Source organism: Blennius ocellaris, assembly GCF_963422515.1.
Source record: "Blennius ocellaris genome assembly, chromosome: 10".
Classification (NCBI taxonomy): Eukaryota; Metazoa; Chordata; class Actinopteri; order Blenniiformes; family Blenniidae; genus Blennius; species Blennius ocellaris.
Genome location: NC_137659.1, coordinates 16,291,577 through 16,319,408, shown reverse-complemented (window position 1 = coordinate 16,319,408; position 27,832 = coordinate 16,291,577). Strand labels below are relative to the sequence as shown.

Genomic DNA, 27,832 nt, shown 5'->3' with positions numbered 1-27,832 from the left:
ACAAATTCCACTTGTAGAAAAATCTGCACATTTGTAGAGAAAAAGCTTGTATGAAGATGAGGGCCAGATTTCTTCTGCTAATTCTGATGTGACGCCGTGTGCAACTTCAACAATTGTTGGGTTTTAGTGAAGTTTACATGGCTGCAAAATTAACAGATGGATTAGAAGAATTAAAACTGACAAACCCTAAATGAAAAAGAACAGAACCTGAAATATGGGCTATTGGCAGTTACAATAATCAGCTGAATGCAACTGATAATATGTGACGAAATTGAAATTGTTAAGCAATATCTATTTGAAATGCTGAAGTAATTGGCTTAAGATATCCTGCACAAAACCACGTCTATGATAATATTTCAAAATACAGAGAAACAACCACATTAAAAACCTAATTATCATAAAGTGCAACTTCAGCTTTCACTGCAGCTTCAAACGCACACTTTACTTGCTCCAACCCCAGTAACATGGCAGAAATTATTGTGGTTGCAGATTTCATAAGGTTTAGTTATTCACAATCACATTAATACATGGATCACATTGATTTCAACAGAAGAATATTGCTAGTCTAATAACTTCCAATTAAAATCAATTCCAATCACAAGAGCGCACAGTGGTGTTAAAGGGCACTTTAGTGCATCTTCATTAAAACTTGTAGATATGCCAGAAAGAGAAAACCTCACACTCACCATTAAGTAGATAAAGGATCACATTTTTGCAAAAGCAAGGTGTCTTGAAAACATCTCAAAGTCGTGTTGGTTTCTATTCTACCCTGTTACAATCTATTTTTGACCTTAGATGTTGTTACAGCCACATCTTTCTCCTTCTTTCTCCTGAAACGTCGTCTCTCAGTCCAGAGGACCCGTGACTCACCCGACAGCCTGTCATACATGCTCACTACCAGTCACCAGCTGCAGCAAGACACTCATTTCATTTTCAAGAGATCATGTGATTATAACAAAAAAAAAAAAAAAAAAGGGACAAAGTACTCTTACCGCATGTCAAACAAAAATGTATTTTATTGTCAGTGGCAAAGACGAGAGTGCTCAGTAGACAGTAACAAACAAGTGAGGACGTGTCAGCGACGCGCTTTGCAAGGGAAACGTTTCTGCAACGTTTCCAGAACGTTCCCATGTGGGTCACCGCGTGGTCAGCCCCCGCGGTAGGCAGTACAAACACACAGAGTAATGCCAGTGGGTACAAAGAAAAGGTAAACATCCAACAGCCACAGGTAGATTAGGTTTTCTCTTGTTTGTCCTTCTGTGCTCCAAGAGCTTCCCACTCTGTGACTCAGCTTCAATGGAAGAGGAGTTCAGTCCGCTCATCCTTGCGTCTTTACAGCAGCTCTGACCTTTCATCATTTGCTTCTTCGTTCTTCAGTAAAGGGTTTTTGGTGCTGATTGCAGCGCATTCAGCGGAAATATGGCTTGGGTGCGGATATTTTAACCTTGTACAAAAAGTCAGAGATGAACAGATGCCATCGGTGGTATCGTCAAACACTTCTTTGAATCAGTAACGGGACATGAACGGTGGATGGAGTGTGAAAACTGTGGCCAAAGATGCACTGAGACAGAGCAGTTTTTGTAAATAGATAGGTCTTGCCTTTTAAGCTGGCATTGCAGGAGACGTGAGCGGGATTGTGCATTACCAATTGGCCACTGAGGTACCGTAAATCACGTAACTGTAAAACCTAAAGGGTCGCGTCTTCGATCGTCTATTCTACATGCTATAAATCAGGGTCTAGAACTGGTATATACTGCTATCAGTCTCTACATTATTAGTATGTGCTACGTGGGTGTGTGTATGTTGTTGTTGCTTTTTTGTGTGACCTCGACGCCCTTCTTCTCATTTTGCCACATTACGCATCAAATCAGCATCATGATGAGACTCTCACTAATTTTCTCTCCCCTGCTCTTGTCAGGTAACGAGTGCTCACTGATTCAACCAAGCTGGAAGAGTAAATCAAGCTCACCTGATCCGTCTCCATTTTTCACTCTCACACAAAATTGGTTTCACCGATAATTCCAGTGCTGCAACCCAGGCTGACATCATTTCATCTTTTTCCCCGTAATTCCTCAGATACTGCAAAATGTCTCTCCATCCAACATGTGTATATTAACACTCATGTGTCGTCTCCATCATCTGGCTTCCTCCTGGCAGTTCATCTCATTTAAAGCCATATTTGAAACCTTCCGCATTTCTCTTATCTTTAAATCTGATGTATGCTTGTGTTCATTTCGAGTGTTTCTTGTCCTTGTGTGTATGCATGTGTGTGTTTCTGTGTGTGTATGTGTGGGTCACAGTGCACTGAGGTCATGGCAGGAACGGGACTTCTGGCGGAGGATCTTGCTGCCTCGGTGCCGGCTCATTTCCCTATAGCGGCCCCGATCCCGTTCCCGGTCTCGCCCGTATGAACGTGGCACCAACCCTGCCAGGAAGCGCTTGGCCCGACTTGTGAGGCTCTCCCTGCGGCCTGACCCGGGGTCCCCATCCGTCCATCCAGGGCCCACACAGTCGCCCCTCGCTGTCCGCACTGCCGCCTCCAGCAGCTCGTTGGTGCCGTGGTCCAAGGAGGCTGATAGCTCCAGGTAGAAGCAGTCAAACATGTTGGCGCTGGACTGTGCCTCTGTGGAAAAAGGAAAATTATACTTTTATTTATCTTGAAACATGTTTATTTTGAGGCTTCACATGGACACGGCTGCAGATGACCATCAGAAGTAGTAGTTTTGACTTAGTGGATGTTAGAACATGAGAACTGCATTGTCACAAAGCAGCTGGTGTGTGATATGTATCACTACAAGATAATACCTCTTCATCAAGGGCGCAGTCACTGCTGTTTGAGAGACTATTACCTTCTTAAGTGTCTGTCGCTGCATTCACACCAAACAGTGACAAATTGAGTCAGTCCACAGCTTCTCACTTCGTAGAGAAGGGACTTTCCTCTGATTACTATGCTCAAAGCTTCAACTGGGGAAGAAAAATAACATAAAAATAACACAGATCTATAAAGATGATTCTTCCACACTAACCAAAACATTCGTCATAAATAATTTTATTTCTCATTGATTGGACTGAAATAGCTCGAAGAGAATAATGACACTATCAACAATAATGCAAATGTAACAAAATTACTGAATATTTGCAGACTGCAATTTTAAAATCTCCTGTATTTTCTATGCTTTTAATGCATCGTAAATCACCTGAAATCATTGTGCATGCAATATTCTTCGAATATCATCAAATTGCATTCCTATTGCAGTATAGGAAATCACCCTCATGAGGGCACAGAAACAACTGCATATAAACCCAAGAAACAGTTTTCTAAGATTTGTCATTGAAGTCAGAAGGAAACCATTTTCGGCAAACTGCAACAACATGCTGGAACAAAAGCAAATGAAGTTTCTTGACACTTTTACGGTTGGAGCACCAAAAACAGTCTCACTGCCTAAACTAAAACGTTATGTTAAATCAGGGCTTCAATAATAACTCACCATTTTACTCAAACGTTTATTGGAGCCCAAAATTATTTGAAAAAAAAACATTTTGTTATACTGTTATATTGCTGTATGCTTTTTCTTGCAGGAACTGGTCACGATGCATTTTAAGGGTGTATGAAAAACAACAACAAAATAGCAGTTTTCCCTTTTATGTTGTTTTTTTTTGGGGGGGGGGGGGGGGGGGGCTTTTGCCAATTCTAGATCATACCCTCAAAGCACTTTATTCAATGTGTCAAAATCAAGTTATTTAGGCAGAACTATTCATCAAAAATGGAGAAACTCATTACTGAATAAAATTTCCTTGATCACGATGTGTATTTCCCTTTTGACTGTCATCCCACAATGGAATCTTGTCAAAACCCCTTGAGAAAAAAAAAGCAACTGAACTTTAATTGAATTTGTGGTTTGGCAGTTTGCAGAGTTAAAATCAACATTACAATCTGTCCAGACTCACATATTTCTTGAGTCTCTGTCAAGAGTATAATTGAAAGCATTGTGATTGGTTTGGCTAAAGAACAAAATCTACGATGTTCTGATGTGAATAATTTTTTAATAAACGTGCTGTTCTTCAAAAGAACCAAGAATTGACAGAGAGTTTCATGACAGAGGACAAAACTAGGTGTTACGGGTGTCATACTTCAAATACTTTCTCTGAGCTCACTATGAGCTGATTTCTTTTTAATCAATTTGTTTTTGACATGTCAAAAACATTCAAAAAAATCTAATTTCATATCCACATACACATTCATTCAGACAGTTCATCCTGACCCAATATACATGCGCCCACCCATACATCATATCTAATAAAAATATACAATCATACACCTATGTACAATTCTATTTACAGTGTCAGAGACACCAATATAAATTCAGCACAGATCTGCATCCCTGGACTTGTTGACAATGATCAGTCTGAACCTTTTTCCAAACATTGTTTCAGTTGTTGAATGATCTAAATCCTTGCTCCATCTGATCAAGGAATTTAGATGAATCTGAAAAAAAGGTGATGTGATTTGCAGATGAATGGGACTGAGAAGCAGTCAGAGTAACGCTTGTCCATAGGTCAAAGGTCATTGTAATAACAAGAGGCGAACAGACAACCTGAGAACATTGTACCTCTGACTTGCTGCTGTCATAAGCAGGAAACATGCGAGAAAATCTGTGAACTGGTGTGAAGTCATACAGAGGGGAAAAAAGTTTTTAAAAAATCCCAACCACTGATGGTGTTTATAAAACAGCTAAAAGCTTGTGATAAATTTGTAATAAAGACTGTATTTCACAAATTGACTAGCAGGGTAAAGAGAGGGCGGCGTCGCAATGGGGTTAATTTTGTCTCCAGCTGTGTTGTATAAGCTCAAATCTCTTGGCTGCAGCTCAAATGAGGGAAATGATTTGTCCCTCAATGTGACTCTCCTGGATAAGGACAGGTGACTAAGCATGCTGTTGACAAGGCTCAGTATCTCAGCTAAAAGCGCTGTTTCCTCCCTGGTCAAACAAACTGGGATGATAAGCTGACAGATATAAATCATTTAGCAACAAATGGGACTCATTAACAGCTGAAATGGGTTCCCCCCCCCCCCTTTCTCCCTACTGTACTCAAGCCTTTACTTCTCTCTTGCACTGCACTGGGCTGATACTGGAGGGTTCATGTGCAGCTGGGTGCTGAAAAGGCTTTTAAAGGGTATTATTGATGTTTGCAATAACTATTAAAAATACACAGCAGGGAGTTAAAATGGCAGCTTGAGGAAGTCACAGCCATCCACACGATATATGGGTGTTCCTTTCAGACTTTTTATTCAAGCGATGATATCAAGTATTAGTTTTGAAAATGTTGAAGTACACAATGATCCTCTCATAAAAACTCAACCTGTCTGTCTGTGAAGAGAGGAAAACAGTGTGTAGCTTCATCAAATTATGACGATAATGCGAAACGTTTCAGTCATGAATATTATTAGGATGAATTGGCAGCTTTGATTTTACACCGAGCAGCAAAAACGCAGGATTATTATACTACTCAGATCATCTTCATTTTTTTTAAATCAAAGATTTTCCTTTCACCTGAAGCCTTCATCAATGTTTTTCAGAAGGTTAAACAAGAAAATCCTTTTATCTTCAGTGAATCTGAAGTGTTTGTAGGTATAAATCACTGGAGTAATTGCAGTGTTCAGCTGATTGCTTTCATGATATTTATGTGGAGCATCTAAATCCTTTATTAGCTAATACTATATATTAAAGGTGGATGCAGATTTAAAATAAATAAATAAAAAAATATATATATATATTTTTTTATATATATATTTAATATATATATATTTCATGTGAGATTTGGGAAGCACAAGAACAGACTTAGTTTTGATCATTGTGGAAACCAATTTAATAAAGTCCAAATCTAAGCACACCCACTTATAATCAAAGACAGTCTGTCTTGACATGGTAGGTATTTCACCTTGAGTGGAGTTTGCTTTGTCGTCATAGAGACGGTTTTGAGAAGGTCGTGTGGCTATTGTGGCTCAACAGTTGGTGAAGTCTGTTGTCTTCCAAGCACAAGGTTGAAGAGGTGAAATGTCCTTTGGGAAACAACTGAACCTGAAGTTACTCCCACTGGAGTCCACACACGCCACTGGGATTGTGTGCATAAACTGGTGAATGTGCCTGATTGTGTAAAAGTTCACAGAGAGTGCTCAGACACTGAAATGTGATTGTTGAGTTGACGATGATGTCAAATAGATGAAAAATATAGATTAAAACAATCTGCATACCTGTCATTGTAGGTGAAGGGTTGATTAAAATACAACTCATTGGCTATGTTTGTTTTCTGTAGCTTTTTGTTTTTTTTATGGCAAGATAATGAAAAAAAAAATCAATAAATAAAGAAGCAGATTTTATCAGGGTGCAATTATCCAACTGCACAGCAGCTGTCGACCCCTTGCAATGTCACCTAAAAGTGAATGAGGTAAGAGGAGGAGGCAACAAGGCAAATCCTAAACCAGATCAGCAGGACTCATCATAATACCAATGACATCTCAATGAATAACCCTTTTAAACAATGAAGGATTAAATGGCCGAGAAAGAAACAAGAAAGTAAAGAATAGGTAGAAGGGACACTGAGGAGAGAAAAAAAAAACAAGGAATCAAAGAGGCAAGTAGTAAAGAAACAGAAAGAGCAGGACAACATGACAAAGTGAGGAAAAAGAATATCAAGTAAAAGATGAATTTATGCAAGCAGATCAGAAGAAATGAAGAAAAGGTAAGGAAACAGTGTGTTGAGAGGAGGAACTGAAGGAAATGAAAGGATAGCAAGATTGATGACAAGAGTTGAGATAAGTAGAACAAGAGTGGAGGAGGGAAGGGCCAAAACATGAATGTAAGATAAGAACAACAAATACAAACACAACAGGTATCAGGGACTGAGGGGAAGCAAAGAGGAAAGGTCGTTAGATAAGAACACAAGAAGAAGAGAGGAGAAACAGAAGGATTTGAAGTTATTGAAGGGAAATGAGGACAAGACAACGAGGGCAAATGAGGAGAATGAAAGTGAAATCGGATGGAGCCTCCGCCGGTATGCTGACAAGGAGAGGAGAAACGAGGGATGGAATCAGACATACAATAGAGGAGAAAGGTCGGAAGATGAAAGATGGGAGGGGGGTTGTGAGTCACAAGAAAAGGAGGAGGACATGCTGAAAAGAGATGACAGTCAAGCTGGCAGATAAAATGAGCATGCAGGAGGAGAGGAAGGAGCCGGAGAGAGACAGACAGGAAGAATGTCGACTAAGCAAACGGAGCCAGAGTGCATATTAATCAAAGCCCCGAGGAGCAGGACCACACCACCACCATATTGAGCGCGTGATAAATATGTTCCGAGTGTGACAGCGTGCATATCACTGCGTGGTGAGGATGTAGGGAGAGATGTGGCACGAGGGGGAAGGTGAGACATAGCAGAATAAAAGTGTCACTGTACACGCCATAAATAGCTTTTATGACTTCAGCACTCTCGGCCAGGCCTTACGTTGGTCAAGAAGGAGGGTCGCCAGACAGCCAGGTCAGTGGGCTACCTCCACGTCAGGAAAAAAAATACATCCGAGTCTATCCAGAGAGAACATGGGAACATTCTGGTCACCCCCCCGCCCACCAAGAGTGAGGAGGGAGCATTTCCATATCGCTGACCACATTGACGCTTCTGGGTTTTTGTGTGTGTTTTTTTTTATGAAGTCAGAGAATGAATAATGAGAGATGCCTATAGTCAGCATTATTCTGACTCCTTTTCTGCCTGCATCCTCCTTCCGCGAGTATCATCACGAGCACCGAACAGCCGTGACCAAACTTGGGCTGACGGCAATGTGGAGAACACGACGTGCACACATTTTACACTTGCTGCCTCTGTTTAAACCGCACGACAAAACAAAACAAACACAATCTGATCTCATACTGTGTCGCCACTAACTTGCAGTGACTGTGTTCACTCTTTCAGTCTCAACCGTTGGCATTACAAGTCCCAAAATAACACATGCAGGGTTTGGAATTTTCCGAAACAGTAAGCATGAACAAGAACTTAATCGTATTGCAACTCTAAGCAGAAAATCAGCCTGGCAGCTTGTTATCTTCACAACTGGTGATTAGTTGAAACCATACCTTTATATATTTATACCGCAAAGCCTCTGAAAACAGTTGTATGGTGTGGGTTTTTTTGTCTTAATTTTCTTCCTTTGACCTGTCACTGTCCATTCATCTTCTATACGACTTTATCCCAGGAAACACACATGCTGCAGACACACACCAACAGGCCATTTTAAAGTCTATAATTAACCTTAACAGCACGTTTTTGCACAGTGAGCGGAAACCTCATGTTTTATACAGATATTCTGTACATGAAGTTACACAAGCATGTCATGTTATGACAATGTCATGTACAAGCAGTTTTGAAAAGCATCCATAAAATAGGCCAGCTGAAAAATAGAAATGATGTTATGATGAAGTATAGTAACAGGTACTCAGGAAAATATAGTTTATTCACTACATATTAGCCTTAATAGCTCAAACCTTTCCTTTAGATTTGATTCAAAAACTCCAAAGCAGCATTACATTGTCTGTAAATTCTCGGGGGCAAATTGCTCTATAATAACATGTGGATAGGAAATGATCATGCAGTCATCTTTTAATTGTAATCACTTTTTCATTTAAGACCGATGAAAATAAATCTACCTTCACTCGTGCCTCAACTGCTCCATTTCTACAACTTTAATTACACGACTTCCATGTTGTCATTAATACTTTTTCCAATGTAAGACTGCCTTACATGTCCTTAGAGTATAAACATCTATAGTTTCAAAGTTTAGCATCATATGTAATTCTGAAACAATGTCAAAGATCCCGAGCATATTGGATGACGTAAACATATTTAATCTTGTGAGTCCGAGAGGCTCCAGCTGTTTTAATTACACTATTATCAAACCTCCACATGCAAAAATACTTTGTGATTGCAATATACCCTAAGAGTCACACTGCATTGGCTTTTCATTCTGGCAAATATAAGGAAAGTGTGTGTAATAAGTTATCTGCTGCACAGATAACTTTTTGTTCTCGGTGGATTCAGCTGGATAACATATCATTTCAATAGATCATTTAATGTTAACTTGGGGACTATTCTTACATTGCTCAAAATGTTAAACTGTTCAGTTACAAATGAGACACTCTTATCGAAAAACGTCAATCAGCTGCAAAGAAGATGCATTATAATCAGCATTGTTCTTTTTTCTGGAAAAACAAGATTTCTTGACCAAATAAAAGATGAATCAGCAGAACAGCAGAGATAAACAACAATCAGACCTCATGCAACCAGCAGCAGTGAGGCAATTCGGCAACACTAAGAAGCCACAACAAAGGCAGAAAGTGATAACATAGACAGCCCAGGAAGCAGAGTTGAAGAAAAAAAATAGAGGCATATCTTTTCAAAAAGAGGTTAGCATCAAGTAATTGAAGTATGAAAGAATCAATGTAGGTCTTCAACAAAAGGTACACAGCCTGCCTTCGCTGCCATAGTCTGATAGTGTGAGAACTCAAGAGTGGTTCTTTCATGGACCGCAAAATAAGCTCTGCTCTGACACACACACACACACACAAGCGTCTCCTCAAATTGAGACTTCCATTCATACAGATGCACCTTTCTCATGCATCCGCCCTTCCTCCTGTCACTCTCCTCTTCCCGTCCTCTCTCTTATCACAGCACTCGCTTTGAAACAGCCCCGCTGACATCAGGCACTGAGGAGATGGAGCGAGATGAGGCATCGGCTTGTTAGAGTCCTTGATGTGTTTATGTACATGCTGCCAGTTGTGCACATATGGCGAGTACAAACATACATAAAGATAGCGGCTGCAGCAGAGTCCTGTAAGAGGGAGATAATCCAAACAGAGATGAGCCATCTGGAAAACAAAACAAAACAAAAACCCAGCGAAAGCCAGCAGACACAGAGGATAGGGTGTGTGGACACATCTGCAAACACAACAAATATGAAGAAGTATACACTATACATGCAAATTAAATCAAGGTTAAACTGTCTGATGTTTCCATTACTTTCAGCTGTCTCCACAAGGCATATAGTTTGTATTTGAAACAGCCAGCCTGGGAGCGCCTCATTAAAATTCACCCATAATGTCCAGCATACTTATGACCTGCCTTTGGTCTGATCTCCGCAAAACTCTGTATTTGCGCTCCAATGAGTTTCTATTGCCAAGACTTTGCTTCAGCTCTGCATGCCAAAAATAGAATAATTGTGTAGTGCCTGGTGCCCAGAAAAGATAGTCACCAATATGTATTTGCATTCTGCAGCTGTTGCACCACCTTCATATAACCTTAAAATATTATTTCCAATGATAAAACATGTTTTGAAAAATTCTATAGGTGTGTATGCCTTGAAAGTGTTTGGCAAACTTGACATGTGTCTCTCTGTGATATGTAGATGTTGATGATATCATACAATAAAATGTGAAATATTGAATGAGTCAGCACATTTTCCACCATCATAAACTTTTCTTCACATTGCCATAACCGGACAAAATGTATTGTATTGCTTGTAAAAAAAACAAACAAACAAAAAAAAAAACTACAGCTTTCACAGTAGTTTCCCTCAAAGTAGCCTTTTGTACAGGAATCTACATCAGAAATGCAGATAATCCATGTAATCTGTGACAACACCACTGTGCTCATTTAGCCAATGTACAAAGTTTTACTGTCTCTAATTAGCAATACACTTAAGGCTAAGTGTCTGTGTGGGTTCAAGTGATATTTTTATCTGATGGCAGCAGCAGATGGAAAGTCACTTAATTGTAAGCACCAAATTTGACTGCACTTATACTGACAGCTGGTGAGACACTTCCCACAAAACCAGAGAAATCCTCAAAAGTGTATTGAATTCGTCCAGTGAAAACCTCGTCGCAATCCAGGTTGTAGATATTTGTTAGAAAGTAAACATAAAAACGCCCCAGGTGGCAAAAAAAGCCCTTTTAGTCTGCTTTTGATTACGACGATAAGACTTGGAGGAAGCTACTTCCTATAAGGTGTTTACAACAAAGTGTTTATCTCTGGATATTGTGAACAGTGAATATATCGACTTTGCTAATCAAAGATAGATCTCCCAGGAGCCCTCCTAATGGGGATAATGTCGGCCTTCAGAAAGATTCATGGCAAAATAAGAAGGCAGAAAAACATGTGTACCAAGACAGAATACACAAAAGACACCAGTACTGTTTTCTCAGTGAAAATGCACATATGTGCCTACTAACCATGCATTTAGTATGTGTTGGTCACTTAGATACACTTATTTATATCAGAAGCATCATTCTATTTGAAGTTTTCCATTTGGAGAGTGGTGTGAAAAGCAGCAAAAGAAACAAATGGCAAACAAAAAGCTTTTGAAATGTTCCTGAGCATCTTTACATGCATCACTCAACCAGAAAAATTGGGTTTGTTCATCATCACTTGAGTCTGGGCAGATGCAAACTATCTTGCTTACTCAACCCCCGACTTCCCTCTTGGTTACTGTTGCTATGCCTGTCAAGCTCGCAGTTTGTCATTTCCACAGTGTGCAGTCTGTACTTAGAAATACAATACAAAAGAAGCTTGTGAAGTCAGTAGTTTGATTCATTTGAAAGTTTGTGACACAGCAATAAATCTGTCCTCCGGTTTTGTCACAATGCCTGTAATTGTGGTTTTTATCCACCCAGCCAATTGGATTGATTATTAATTCAACAAGAAGATAAAATTACATCTCAAAGAAAGGAGGGATTGTGTTCAGCAACAACACTGACATTCAGCTTTAACACGAGATAGGCAAACTTAAAAAGTGTCATTTTAACACGCACGCACAATAACTGAGCGTAATGCTGGGAGCATACTGTGAAGAATAAGATTAGATACTGCTGAAAGATTAAGAGTGGATGGTAGTTCTTTCATCAACCAGGTGCTGCAGATATTTTAGGAGAGTAAGCTTAGGCGTGATTTTAGCACAAAATTGTATCAACTTTTTCATTTCATTATTTTAAAGGGATTATCCAAGGGGAAAAAAACAACAACAAAAAAACTTGTGGGGAAACCGTCCTCGGACAAAAGATCACATCCTCTCATGGGCTAAACATCATGGTGAGCTCATGGGGGAATTTGAAAACAGAAATTATAGCTAAAAGATAAACGATTGCCTCGTATATGCTTCATGTCTGGCCAGACTCATACAAAGAAAAGACTGTCACCTTGACTCTTCATGACCAGGATCTAAACAATTCATCCTTGAACCCAAATTACTTCACATTTCTTCAGGGTGTTTCAGACATTGCAAACTGATGAGACTGGGGGGAGGAAACCAGAAGTTTCAGTGACATTTCAATCCAATCACTTAATCCTTCAGTTCACATGAACACACAAATCCCTTTCGAATAGTTTCCCCAAGATTTCACCTATCTAAAATAGAATGAAAGGCTGTGCATCGAGGTATTCCTTCTTATTTACACGCAGGTTTAATGCGGGGGGGTGTTAACCTGTTTTGTGAAGTAGGATGTATAAAAGTATTACTGAAAAATCACCAGAGTTGCATTACTGTAAAGATGTCTGTCTTTTACCATACCTTCTGAGCTGATCTCTCGAGAGCGAACAAGGTCGCTCTTGTTGCCCACCAAGATGATTGGTGTTTGCGGCTGGGACTCCCTGAGAAGGAGGCGGAGCTGGGCGGTGCGGTGGAAACTTCGCCTGTCAGTCACCGAGAAAACCAAGATGCATACATCGCAGTGAAGAGTTGAAAGGTCCTGGGAATAGGAAACACACACACACGTATCACACAAACAGCACCTCTGTGGAACAGATTAAAATGCAAACATGACGAGAGCTCAAGTGACAGCTGAGTAGGTGTGGGATTGCAGGTAGCTCTGACAAGTTACGCTTTGTACACCATTAATAAATTGGCGCTCTGTCCTTGAGCAACATTCACTTTTCAAGTCCCCCTTTGTCCCTGTCCCTGTGTGTTTGTGTGCAGCACCGTGAAAGGGCATCAGTGCTACTGCCAAGAAGGCAGCGCTCAAATTTTTTTATCACTGTCCCATGAGAGGGTGCAGAGAGGGCCCTGCTCAGCCAGACTGCGTGCACGTCACGTTCCACTTTGAATCTCCTGACCCTCTTAACACTGACCAACAATATCCCGTCGGGGCTTCCTGTCACAGAGGCTCAATTAGCCCGAGTGGCTCTAGCAGAAACAGCAGCTTGTAACTGCCTGGGACCATCTTTGTCCTCTGTTTCTCTCCCCTGATTCAGTCACATTTACATCGAAGTAAAGGTGGTTCACGGTTGCAAAATGGGTCATGACAAGGTCTCTCTCTCCATGGTGCTGAATATGTGGGTCTACGTTTACTTGCATGTTCACACATCGTGGACAACAAAAACTATTAACCCTATGTAATTCATTGACATTAAAATTGTGTAGGAAGCATAAAGAATAAGGATATTTGTATCAGATTATTAATTTTTTTTGTGAAAATCCTTCTGGGCAATAAATCTTAATCTATAGGAAATTATGTATATTTCCCTTTGAGACGGCCCCACATTTGTAAGGATAATGAAGGCATTTGGGGCATGAGCAGTATGAAGCAGTTTGGCCTTCAGTTCCGCTGTTTATCCCAAAAATACATACAGCACAATTTGAAAATGAAATCATCAAGCTTACCACCGGTGTGACAAACGCACTACTTTTTGTGTGTGTGTAGTTTGTCTTATGAAAAAAAATAGAAAATGGGTCATGTGTCATCATGCTCAATGAAGTACAAAGAACTACTGCAGGTTATTTATAAACTGAAGAACATTTTACCCAAAATATCATTTTATTATAGTACTTTACTTTTTAACAAACAACTATCAATCATAATTCAGATTTTAGTTTTGTTAAATTAACCCACAAAGAAGCTTTATTTCCACCCTCTTTGTATCTGCAACACAATCTAATTATAATGACATGTTATAACCCATTAACCTCATCATCAGCAACAGTAGTATTTGTTTACGTGTACAAAAGTGACAAATCCCTCTGTACAGCAAAGACACAAGACACAATTGTTGATTTTAGTAATTGGAGACCTAAATGGCATTTAAAAAAAGTCCACATATTTTTCAATAAGACTACAACTAAAAAAAGCTGTCTGAGAATACACATTTCCTCTTGTTGCTGGAAAAAACTCATAGTGGCATGCTTACAGCGAAGAAGGAAAAAAAACCTAATAAAGATCTATTTCCTGACAGAATAAACGATGAAAGATGTACACAAAATTGAATTTAATGCGTCCCTGAAGTTTTGTGGGTTTCACAATGGCTCTCCACAGAAGCATGGGTGTGTAATAATAGATTTAAGTGTTTCTGTGGGGTTGAAGAGGTTAAAACATTCAACATTTCATCCCAAGTTAGACAAACAAAATCAATACAAACTATTTTCCACCCATGGATGGAAACCCGAGACCAGACTCCACAGTGTAACGACAATCACGTTCTCCGAGCAACATGTCGATGGACACTGCACATATTATAAAATTAGACAGCCTACAGCAACTACTGTTTTATATCCAGCTGGCTTTTCTGTAGTAAAGTACATACTGTGAATGCAGTCTTTAAATAAAATCCAGTGTTTCTGTGCCTGTTTCATGGAGCAGAACAAAAAAACAAAGTTTATATAACCGTCTTGAGCTTGGAGCTTTTTCCACTTGCATTACTGTAAACTGAGGGGATTAAATTTGAGGGTTTCTTTCAGTTTTAATCTTAACTTCATGATTGCATCATTTCTAAGCACAGAAAATAATCCCATAGTGAGGACCTGTAGGCATAATTCCATTTTGCTTCTACTGGAAATAAACACAATTGACTGGATCACTATAAAACATTTTATTCCCACTAGAAAACCCAATAAGTCTGCCAACTGTAGAGTGTAGATTGTTGTTTTTGTCTCTCTGCGACTGTATGAATGTCCGTGCCCTACATCCACACAAGGAGGTAAACTTCTGCCCTCCGGAGGGTTTCAGACGCCTGAAAAATTCACATTGTCTCATATGCGGAAGGCAAGATCCATTGGATCACACCCTGGAGCAAGAAATGCTTTGGCACTCTGTCTTTTTCTGTGCTGTGTCAAAAAGACAGAGGAGGGGAGGGGAGAGGAGAGGAGAGGAGAGGAGAGGAGAGGAGAGGAGAGGAGAGGAGAGGAGAGGAGAGGAGAGGAGAGGAGAGCCACTGGCCACCTGTCAACATCTGATTAGGTGATGAAGACCAAGGATGGAAACAACAGCGGAGCAAGAGGAAGATACTCATCTTTGTAAGCAAAGCAGTCCAAACATTGAACGGCTATCGATTAGGAGCGTGATGGAAGGCTCCAGGAGGGAAACTGGGACCAAGTAAATACGCCTCTCCATCAAAAGGAGGCAGAGAAACTCAGGACAGTGCCAACTCTCCCGCTCTCCCTTTGCTTCCTTTTCTTTTTCTCCTGATTAAGCACCACTCTCTGTTCACAGAGAGCAGGCCATCTGTCTATTCCTACTCCTCCCATACATATTCGCACGCACGCAGAAACACACACACACACACACACACACACACACACACACACACACACACACACACACACACACACACACACACACACACACACACACACACACACACACACACACACACACACACACACACACACACACACACACACACACACACACACACAGAAAAACACAAAGCCAAGACACATACAACCGGATTCAAATCGACTGCAATTAAACCCAGTATCCACTAAGCACTCAGGGAAATATTAATTAAATCTTAATAACATAGAACCTGTTTTGATGATGACTGACTTACATAATTAGTTCTCCCCTTGCTTCACTCTTTTGTCAGAGGCGTGTTGAGCTATGCCACTGAAGTCCAGCATTCCTAAACATCTGGTCAGTGATAAGTAGTTCTAAATATAAACTATTTCCAAAGCAAATTTCAGGAGAGCACTGACATTCTCATACTCAAATGATTGCTTATTCCTAAATATACTTCTATCATACAATACTTCTGTAATACCCAAATCCAATTTCCATTCATAGCTAGATTTACAATGCCAATCCTGATATTGAAATTATGAATAAATAATGGTTTTATTTTTGGTGGACGTCTTTTGCTTTAGGCTACATCAAATCTCTTCCATGGGCTTTGTGTTGTTGATCATTTATGACTGTATGAGCTGTCTTACTGATGGCTTCAGTTCTACATTTATGACTGTATGAGCTGTCTTACTGATGGCTTCAGTTCTACAAAACATATTTTAGTGATGGATTTTTGAGGTCATCAACAACAAATTATCAAGAATTTGTTGCGATATGAATAGAGCTGGACACTTTTCAATGTGTAAATAAAGTCAAGTGAGTAAGAATTCTTAAAGGCTTCCATTCATTATAATAAATGCCAAAGTTTCTGTAGTGAGAAGCTGACAGAAGAATGAATCAGGCCTGTCTGTGCTAAACAATATAAATAAAGGCTCACAAAACAGGCTTTATGAGACTCGATTTTTCTACATTTCCGGTTTCCGGCACAGATGTACTGTAGATAAGGAAAAGACATCCTATAAAGCCCGGCAGACTTGACTTTTCATTTGAAAACCGAGATTGAGGACATTAAAGCAGCAAGATTTCAAAGCTATCAGAGGAGTTGTGGTGGGAAAACAGCATCTGTAGGAGTGAATATGAATGATGTCTTTTTCTCTGTGTTTTTGCCCGTGATGGATTGGCGAGCAGGGTGTGCCCTGCCTTTGGCCATAGTCAGCTGGGATTCACTTCAGTCAGACCCCGTAAAACCCCCTCTTTTAACTGTGTCTTAGATATCAATTCCTGGATTGAAGACAACTTTTTACAGCTCAATCAGCTGAAAACTGAAGATTTAATCGTTGGTCCTAAGGCTGAGTGTTAAACATAGACGGACTGCCAATAACTCCATCTGAACAAGCAAGAACCTCTTTTGACTCTGAGCTTAGTTTTATTACACATAATAAACAAGTATTTAAAAATAAAAACCTGTTTTTATCCTTTCAAGATTACAGTCCACTCATTTCTTTTCCTGGATATCACATAGATGAGGTGAATTTTTCATTCCAGTTATATTGATTACTGCAGTGTCACACTTCCATCTGATGACGACCCTACAGGAGGATATTACAACAGTTTTAGGATCTCTACTTTGGCTCCTCATGTGTTTCACGATTGATTTACTGTGATTTTAATTGCTTTTCAATGGTTTCATGCCCTCTTATCTGGCAGTTGTTTTTCTTTTTTTTCCCTGAGGTTCTTGGCACCAGCCTTTTCATTATTATAAAAGTAAAGGCGAAAACTCATGGTGAGGCAGCTTTCCAACATTATGCCGTTCGTTTATGGAACAGTTTTTTGGAGTGAGCTTGAGAGCCGCTGTGACTTTAACATGGGGAGCACTCTGCCACATTTTCTCCTGATAAAAGTGCTCTCTGTACAAGAATGACTGGAAAGCAGTAAAGAAGAGGACTATATTAATAAATTAAATGTAACATGTAACTGTCATTTTCACAGTTCAAATAAAGACAGGCAAACACTCCCACATTTATCACACTTTAAAAATCTATAATTTTTTCAGCAGGTGTTCCAGAATAGGTGCAAGTGATTAGACCCTTGTAGGAAGTGACAGATGCAACCTTCCTCATTTATACTTCTCATATTTTCTCGTCCGCTGTTCTTTTGCTATTGATGTGTACCGTTTCTTCATACAAAACCGGAAAAGCTCTCTTCACCCTTTAGAATAATTCTTGTGGGTGTAAAAGAATCTGGCAAAGGATTTTATAAAAGATCTCTGAATGATTTGGAATGAATCACTCTATTGTGTGGAAAAAAAATCCCTGGATGTAGTGAAAGTTGCAAACAACAGCCAATTGATGTCCAGAGCAACTGAATGGGGAAAAAAGACGTCTGAGACTAACACAATATAATGAAAGCTCTGCATGTAACTATTTGTGTCAAAGTTCATGTGCTTTCAATAGGGAAAGGGTTGCACAAATTTGACCTGTGAGGAGATGTACTAGAAAAAAAAAGAAAACGATTGTATGTTTTCACCTTGCATGCATTGGTTTTCCCAGGGCACTCTGGTTTGCACCCAACACTGCACAAATACGCATGTATGTGTGGCATGTGACCTTAAATTGCCCATAGGTGTGAACGTGTACATGAATGCATGTGGCCGTCTGCATCGCTGTGCCTGTCTTGTATCGCTGATGGAATTTGTTTCAGCAGGTTGGGAAGCTTGTGGAGCAAGGCTTCATTATACACAGACACTGACACATATACATTTGCATGCACTTTGCAAAACATTCACACCACTGTGAGAGCCTTGCAACCCATCAGCAAAAATTAGCAGTGGGGACAATGAATCACTTATCAGACCTGTTTTGCATAACCTGTTGTGGTTCTGCAAGCACTCTCAACAATTGGCCCCTCCAGTTGTGGAGAAAAGGCAGACAACAGCTATCAGCTATTTTTAAGGCGGGTATATACCTCATTAAAGAACTGGCTACCTTGCCTAGAAAGAAGACCACGAGCCACTGGACCGCAATCTATGCCCCCCTATATCGTTTGCTCCACACAGCTTGATACATGAGGAAAGCAGCTTAGGGCCTTTACAGGGAAACAAAAGGTCGAACACATCCACACCTGCTTGCACAAACATGCACAGACAGCAGTCACATGCAAAGATAAATACATACAGGCACAACCGTTTGACTTTATCAAAAGCAAACACATGCACTTGGCACACAGCTGCTACTTTGGTTTGTAGTTGTTTGCTGGTCCATCAGTCTGACTGGTTGTCAGAGCGATATGAAAGATCTGGCAGATCAATAAAGATGCTGAACTGATGAATGAAGGGAGAGGAAAAATAGTTGAATAAAGGAGGTTAGAGACAGTGTAGCAAAGGACACGATGAAGAGACAGATGACAGACCTTGCTCCGTTGCTAAGTCAAAATTTGATAATAGGATGACAAAGCTTAGTGCGGACAGAATGGTTAGTTAGTGGAGTAACTTTTTTTTTTCCTGTCACTTACTTTCTGCTGCACAGAAACAACACTTCCCTCTGGAAATATATTACTGAGGCCATCTGGCCTGCACTAGCTAAGCCAAACACACATCTGTGCACAAAAACATAAGCACTGCATAAGCCAAGCACCTATGACCACATGACTGTTGAATGCAGCTGACATCACAGCACACACATAATACACAATATAGACTGCTGAACACATGCACAGCATGTCTACCACCTACTTTACATACATAAAGGTATGAGGCAGATCCATATGTCCCCATATGACCCAGATTCAATGTCCACTATGTATGCATGTGGATCTCCTGTCATGCTGAACAATCCATTAGTAAATCCCAGAATCCCTACCCATTTCAGGGAGGCTGCTCTTTGGTGACCCCTGACCCGCATGTGGAGGTTGGATGAAAGAGGATTTTCTCTCAGGACACAATAAAGTACAGATAATGAAAACATGTTGCAAACCTTAGCATTATATTATTTAATCTATTTTTATAATCTTTATCTCTCAAAAAGACATTTAAGACGAGTCCAGAGCAGTGTGCATGTGTTCAATACACCTGTTTTATCATTTTAATAAAGAAAAGATTCAATAATAATTTTTCTAAGTGAATAAAAATGAAATCATATTGGAGTTTTGCAAATCATATAGTTCACAGAACTAAACACGTTAACTTTATTGTCTTTTCTGGGTTTTATTTTTGTCTTTAAAAGGTTTCACCATTGAATGCCATGTCTGTATTCGTTTCGTCTTTCATCATATTTTCCCACACCAATAGAGGTGAGGATCCAACTTCCCCACATCAAGGGCACTGACAACTCAGAGGTTTTTTTTTTGTTTTTTTTGTTTTTTTTAAATCAGTTTGAAAGGCTTTGTTTTTTTTATCTCACAACTCCAGAGACTTCTTTACAAACGGCTAGAATAAGTTCCTGGAGTAGCACGGTGAACAGCTATTTCAAGGATACCAACATCACACTCCTAATTAGGTTTGTGTCTAACTTGTGAATTACAGTAAAAATAGAAATTGATCATAGTGACAACTTCGAGGATGATGAAGAGTTTAGCTTCTCAGAGTAAAACATTCCACACTATTGTAAAAGATTACAACCAGCTTTTTTCTTCTGTTGTTTTTTTTTTTTAATGCAAGTAGCAGTAGTGACTCCCAGTGGAGATGAAAACAAACAAACGTGTTTTGGTATTATAGCTTATGTGAATTAGGGGAAGAAATGAGAAACTGTAAGTAATGTAGAACGACTCTCATAAGACCACACATCAGCAGAACAGGAAATAAAAAAAATGTCCAGGGAGTTCGGAACATTTTTTTGATTTAGTGCTCAAAACCATTTCCACTACAAGGCTTTTTACTGTTTCCTTCCTAATCAAGCAGAGTCAAGTAAAGATTATCTTGTATTAAATCACATTGAAGTTTTTTTTTTTCATGATTCGCTTTAATATAAAACAATTTGTTTTCATGCTGATAAACACATTTATACGACTGGCCTACATTTTCCCGGAGCCTTAGGCTGAACATTTTGGTTGTCTATAATAAATATTTTAATTGCAAGCCATCAAATAATAATGGATACTCCAAGACTGGCTTCAGGTTGACAGAAAGTCAGACATGCACAAACACTTAGACACACAAACAGGAGAAAACAGATGAATGGTCCCACTTGCTCCCAACTGTGGGCCTCCAAACACAACTGTGTAAGACATACATCAGCCACAACCAGTCAGTCTGAAGGCAGGGGACACAGCATGGGCCAGCTAGGTCAAAGCCGAGTTTGCCAGTGATTCTATTTCAGGCACACAGATGACTTATTTAAACCATCCTACCCCCATGACGTCAACAACACTCTCAACGTCCCAGCGTCTGGCTGAGTAGACTCAGCCCTCGGTGCATGTGTGTTTGTGTATTTTACACATTCTGACCATGTCACTGCAGCATGTGCATACTCGCATGCAAGCGTGACAGCAACCTGTATGTATATTTGCAGGTTTCTGCACTTCACAATGGGCTCTGCACCGCTCCAATGCTTTCCAGTTGGACAAATTTATAACACCACCTTCATAAGTCAATCAGCTGTGAGTCAAACCGAGAAGCAGTTAAGGAACAATCACTGAGTGTGAATTAACAGTTTTTCATCTTTTCTGGCAGTTTGTATTGCAGTGGGATGAGGAGGCGCTGATGAGGATGGCCAGTGAGTGCATGAAGCCCCACAGCCAACATTGTTGGATGCTGACAGTTCTAGCATGCTCTTATGCACGAGTAAGTGATTAATTCAGCCCTGGATGTGTGAGTGCACGTTGCTATGGTAACGCGGGTGTAGGTTGGGTCACCCTGTGGAGAACGCTTGCAGCTTGCTACAAGGCCAGAAGCCTTGCCTCTTGGGACTGCCAGTGCTGTACAGTTATTGCTGTGCCAGTTCAAGGCCAGGGCAGGAGTTTAAGCAGCTGTACAACATCTGCCTAACACACCTGATTATATGTGCTTTCCTCAAATTTTCAGTTCAAAAACTGTATCTTATCTACGGGCATCACAATTTACAAAAACAAAACAAAAACAAGGACTGCTGAATGGGACACTGTCCAATCCTCTCAGCCTCTCTCCCGCCCATCACTGACGGCCCTGGAGTTGGTCCAAGCTTCCCGCTGGCCTCGTCTGTTGCTTCAGCCTTAATGCCCTGCCTTGTATTAACACGCACAGAATAACAAATGTAATTAACTCTATTCGAGATTTAACCATGGGAATGAGGCAAGCCAGCACAAAAAATAAAAGTCAAGAAATGAAGGGACATGGGGCAGATTTGTAGATGGTGACAGCTGCAGGGTGGAGAGGAAACAAAACTGAGCTTGAGAAGGGGGGAACAAAGAGCTTGGAGTAAAAAGCGAAGAAATGACTCTTGAGTTATTTTGAGTTGAGTATAGCTGGAAGTGAAGGATTTAACCTTAAGGAGAAAGCCCCTGAAGAACCGCTGGACATTGAGAATAGGATGATCCTACCCATACGCACTAATTAGAGTGCTCAGTTGTACCATCACATCATTACTAATTGACATTAATAGCTTGCATGCTTTTTGAATTTGCATAATGGCATCAGTGTCATAGGGGGCTTTCTGACAAGCTGTTCGCGCTCCCCTCTGCTGCCTGCTGCAGCTCAACTTTCTCCTGCAACATACAAAACCATCGCCACAGGGTCGCATTAACTCTCTCACCCTTTTCAGTTCCAAAGACTGATGAAGCGTAGCAGCAGCAGCAATTTTCACCCTGGCCAGAAATTTCTTATTCGCTGTAGATTTGAATTGAAAAGGTTAACAAGGGAGTGATTTCCACTTTTTTTTTGAAGGAAAGAACTTCAAAGACCTCAAGTACAGTGAGCACAGCTGCTCTGAGAGGACTCCATGTATAGTGTAGGACACACACACGCACGCACACATCTACAGTATACACACGAAACCATCAAGCCTTTATACTCGAGTGCACACAAATAATTTGGCCATCAGAGAAATTGAACAAATGGCCTTTTCTATTCTCTAAATAGATGCAAAGACAACCAGAACTGGGGGAACTGAAAGAAGGATATGGAGAATAAAATCATCCGGTTCATAAAATACAGAAAGTCGAGCAAATTTCTGCAATATTAATGTGAGAAACTAACTCAAGTGAGACAGTCTAAAACACACCTGTTTCCAGTTGTCGAAGATGATGACTTTGCTGTCTTCATCGTCCACCGTCACAGTGCACTCGTAGCCTTCGCCTGTAAACAAATAGCCATGTCACACACCTCCGTACATGCAATAATACAACACACACAGTGAGACATTCTTAGTAAATACGCAAAGTGTGATATATCACAGAAAATTGCAGTAAGCAATGGACCAAAGTATTTGCGGAGGTTAGTTCCTGTCTGCAAGTTATTCTGACTCCTAAAAAAAAAAGTCTTTGACCCTTTGCATTACAGTTCAGCTTCAGTTAAGAACGTCATATTTAGAAATATATACCTATTTAGATATTTTCAAACTACAATTTAAAGAATAAGAAAATAGATATTGCATGCTTGTTATACTCTTTGATGTTTTTGAATATACATTCAGACACAGATGTAAATGTATTGTATTAGCAGTTATTTTGCACTATAGTTAAGAGTGTATGTGATAAAACAATGTATGTGTGTGTCATGTAGGTCGCCCTGACATGTAGTTGTTTGTAGATTTCAGAGAGTGATGAAATACAGGTTTGATAATATGTCAAGTTTTAGATCTACGTCTGCTCTTATTGGGATCAATCAGATGATCATTTCACTTAAATTTGTTGATATTTAGAAAATTTCAAAGCAACAAAGTAAAGGAAAACAGTGTTGGAAATATTGTATAAATAACACACCCATACACTATCTGAAGAACTGAACCATTGTCATCACATTCACATTGGTAAGGTGTTATTCTACGCTCAGATACCATGCTGGACCATCTGTTCAAAACGCTAATTAAACAGGTGTTTGATAGTGGGTTGCTTCTGTTTTTTTTTTTTTTTTGTGCACTTTTGATGGCTAGCTAATTGAATACTTCAAGCACACTACTTAAATCATCATGCATAATAGGAGTGGTTTCAAAGAAACATGTACAAGGTCCTTGGAAAGTACTTTCTTCACCTATTTATCATGCATGGCTCCAAGTATACGACACAAGCACTAATGAATACTGTATGGTGTGAGTCAGGAGCAAGTTGGCGTTATGCCGGAGAGAGAGAAGTCGCCTCTAAGTGACGCTGATTTATCGATCGAGTGGTTGAAGGGTTATGGACTAGAGCTGATTATCCCCTGTGTTACAGTGTGCTGCATGAGTGACAGATCCCCTGACTGACATAGGCCACAGGGGACGGGAAAAGAAATCAAGACTGTTAGCAGGTTTAATGTAAAATATACCCAGAGGGGAAATCTAGCCGCTGGCAAGAAAGATTATAATCAAAATATACCTTTCAGGTCACAGGAGATCCACACCACACATATTTTTTTTTTCTCTGGCAGCTGGTTAACTTAACATAAAGGGAGAGAAAGGGGGGTATATCTAAATACCTGTGTCTTAAAACACACTAAGCAGACTTTTTGTATGGTCTAACCAGCTAAGTAAAAGCAGCTCTCATGACGTTAATGTTTTCTACAAGCTAAATGTTTGCTATATTAAACACATATTTAGGAAACCTTTGACAAGGTAACAAATCAACACAAAAATCTTATCAAACCATTGAGTTGCATATACATTGGTTGTTAGCTGGAGATTTTAAACAATTTAAAAGACAGCTCTCATAATTAAAATTTCAACCATTTTTTGTTGTTAAAAGTTATTGAAACAATTTACATTTTTGACTTACTTTTGTGACTTTTAAAGTTAATTCTTAAAAACCTCCACTGAATGCAATCTAGAAAATTGAAAAATGGCACAGGTCTCAATATGTGGGTTACAATTTTCTCTAAATCAGACAGATGTTCATAATTGACATACCTGCCACTGGTTGTAGGTTTCAAGTTCCCAAATGGTCAAATTAGTTTTCCTAATACCAAAAAATATTTTAAAGTGAAAGCATCCTTCTAATACACAGGTTGAGAATGTGCAGTTCTTTCGTCATGTAATATGTGGATGTCATCAATATATTGTATTATTGCCAGAAGTTGCCCGATACAGTCTCTCGCCTGACAAGAGAGTTAATCTTCGCAATAGTGTTTTGAAGAAACCTTTTTTAAAGTTAATATTCAAATAGTGACGCACAAAAACACATCCATCAGGTCTTCATTAAGGCCATTACCAAATGCTTGTGTCTCAGAGTCTATAGAGAGGGATCTGTCCGACTGCCCGGCCAGTGATAAGGCCAACGATGACTTGCCCACGCCGTTCTGCCCCAGTAACACTATCTTAAGTGCCCCACTGTGGCTATGGTAGGCCGACTGGGTAGTGGCTGATGGGGCACCAGCAGATTGGCTGAAGGAGTCGTCTCGAGGCACCGCTGTATCACTGATAGGCAACGTGGTCTGCCCTTCCAAGCCTGGGATCCAATCACAGTCTTCGGAGACAGCCTCTTCCCTGCGCAGCTGGTGTTTGACAGGAAGGGGAGTGCTCCCTCGCCGTAGGGGTGGCGCCGTAGTGAGGAACATGTACTAGAATGAAATTGAGAGAGAAGTTAAAAAATAAATAAATAAGTAAAGAGCAAATGTGAAACATACTCTTGGGGCTTGGGAGCATATGGTATTGTTGGCTGGTGTTCATTCCTTGGCTTTAAAATGGTTGTAAAGTTCCAAAGAGGATGCAAATCTACCTGTGACACTGTCTATTCTAGTCAATGTTATCGTTGGTGAGTGGGCGGAAGGGTGTTTCCACTACGTGTGCGAGGAAGAGGGAGGTATCAACAATGGAGGTGAAACAGATAAGTGGCAGTGTCGGAGAAAGCCAATGACGAAAAGGTTGAGGGTGTCAAGGGGGAGAACTAAAAGGTGACAGTGGAGTGGGGCTGAAATGAGTGAGGGCAACAGGGAACCACTGAGAAATGACAAAAGATAAAAGGATGCCAAAGAACAGCAGGTTTGTAAAGAAGAATGGCTGGGCTGAGGACCAAAACAAAAAGAGGAGTAGGTATGGATAAAGAAGCAGGAGGGAGCAACAGAGGGGGAGAGGCTGCAGCTGTGCGTAATAAGAACATCAAGTATGGTCAGGTGACTCTATACTGTAGTGTCCTTAGTGACTGAAGCATGAATTCATGGGAAATTAGGTCAGAAACATGAAGTCCCAATCCCCTTGTTATTTAAAAAGGGGGAAATCTGTGATGAAGGCTTGCCAGTCATTTTCTCCACAACAGTGGTTTGCCTGAGAGAGACGTGTGCAGGCGTGTGTGTTGCAGTCGCAGCAGGTCAGCCGTAGATGACCCTCATCCATATTAATACAGCAATTAATCTCACTCTCCAGCAGAACTGCTGGGCATCTGTGTCTCTGTGTCTGCCTGTGGCAACTACAGTATTGGCACTTAATTAAAAGCGACTGACACGATAACGGGAACACGCCAGAATATAATGTAATTTAACTCAGCGGCACCATACGGGAAAGTGCCACAAATTACACCCCGTTGAATAGCAAAATGAACAGATGAGAAGGCATCACAAGCTGGTGTCTGATAAGTTGTGATGTTGAGTGTCACACGGTGTGAAGAGTAGAATGTAAAATGTAAAATGTAAAGTAAAATGTACTGCAAAACAGTGGGTAGTAACTACTAGAAGGTTGTATTATGTCAATGAAAAGCAAAATGTGGTTTGGAAAATTGTGCATTATAGCAGAGGTCTTGGTATTTCTTGTCTCTGAAGTTTTTATCTTACAAATGATAAATACTCATGTAAAGATCAACTGAAACTAATGTTTTCTAACTGTAGTCCTGAAGAACCTCTGCCATCATGTGTGTCACCCTCCTCCATGACATCTGATTCAAATTAGAAAGCTGATATAAGACTTCACCAGCACGTGATCACTACACACTTGAATGTGTGACAGCTGTGAAGCATATCAATTATGCAGGGTATGAGGTCACCAAGAGCATGTCTTTAACAAGGGAATTTAGTAAAAAGATCTTTAACAAGACGCAAGAGGAAATAAGCAATACTTTTACATGCGTACAGTTTTTTCAACTCCATGATTTATACTGAAAGAAAACAAAAATTTTGAGCAGAACGTCACAATAACATTTGTTTGCATTACAAGAAGCACTTTCTTAAACTTAGTGCTGTTGTCTTCTTGCTAACTACACATTTTCATCAAAGCAGTGACGTTCAAATTTATTCTTCAGTTGTAAAACACAAAATTCAGACAACTCTACGTAAATATGGTAGTGCAAAATCATACAACTTCTCTCATTCAGACAGTTGTGCAACAAGTTACAGCATTTAAACTGGAGACTGACTGTAATCTGATTAAAATTGCCTAAATAGCACAATGTTATCAGTAAAGCTGCTGCCTGGGATTATGTATTGTTAATCTGGGCACGATTGTTACCTGTTGTACTCACTGTCGCGTGCAGAGCGAACATTGAAGCTTTAGCCAAAGCATTGTAAATGTTTCCCTGCCACCTGCCACCAGCCCAATTACCTAAAGGCCTTTTAATATGAGACAGAGAATTTGTCGGAAAAATGGGACTTACATTGGGCTCCTTCCTTTAGGTTACAAAACAATTATCAGAGCTGTTCAATGACCCTTGAGTATATTGACTAGGAGTTGACCTGCTGCCAAACAACTCCCAAAAGCTCTAATCAATAACATCACAGCTCACGATAATGCGAGGTAAATTAAGTGATTTAAACTGTATCAGTAGAAGTGATTGAGTCAACTCAATAATCCATCAACAGCTTTACAGAGTTCAACCTGGTCTATGTCCAATATGTCATGGATGTCAGACATCTGTCTGACTTCTGTGACTGGCACCAAATGTACTTCACCCATGTCTGCTAATTGGTAAAATAGATGAGAGGTTGATCATTTAGACACACTCGAAGGTTATCTAGTCATGAAATAAGGTACATGAAGGTTGACCCAGTCTGTGGTTGGGTCTGTAAATGTCCATGTTCTCCCTGTCCTTGCATGAGATGTCTGTGGGTACTCCAATTTCCTTCCCCAGTCAAAAAACAAGAGGCGAGATAGTGACTCTAAAATTACCAATAGACTTCAGGCAACCTGCCCAGGGGTGAAGATCCCAAATTATGGATGAGG

General features: G+C 40.1%; 1 protein-coding gene across 1 annotated transcript; it reads right to left on the bottom strand.

Moving 5' to 3' along the window:
• Window positions 1–2,294: 2,294 nt before the first annotated feature.
• On the bottom strand, window positions 2,295–25,242 carry rem2 (RAS (RAD and GEM)-like GTP binding 2; the record flags this gene model as incomplete). Its single annotated transcript, XM_080504091.1, has 4 exons — window positions 2,295–2,623; window positions 12,605–12,782; window positions 22,778–22,851; window positions 24,897–25,242. 4 exons carry the CDS (start codon window positions 25,240–25,242, stop codon window positions 2,295–2,297), a joined length of 927 nt encoding a protein of 308 aa, XP_080360217.1.
• Between the last annotated feature and the right edge of the window lie 2,590 nt (window positions 25,243–27,832).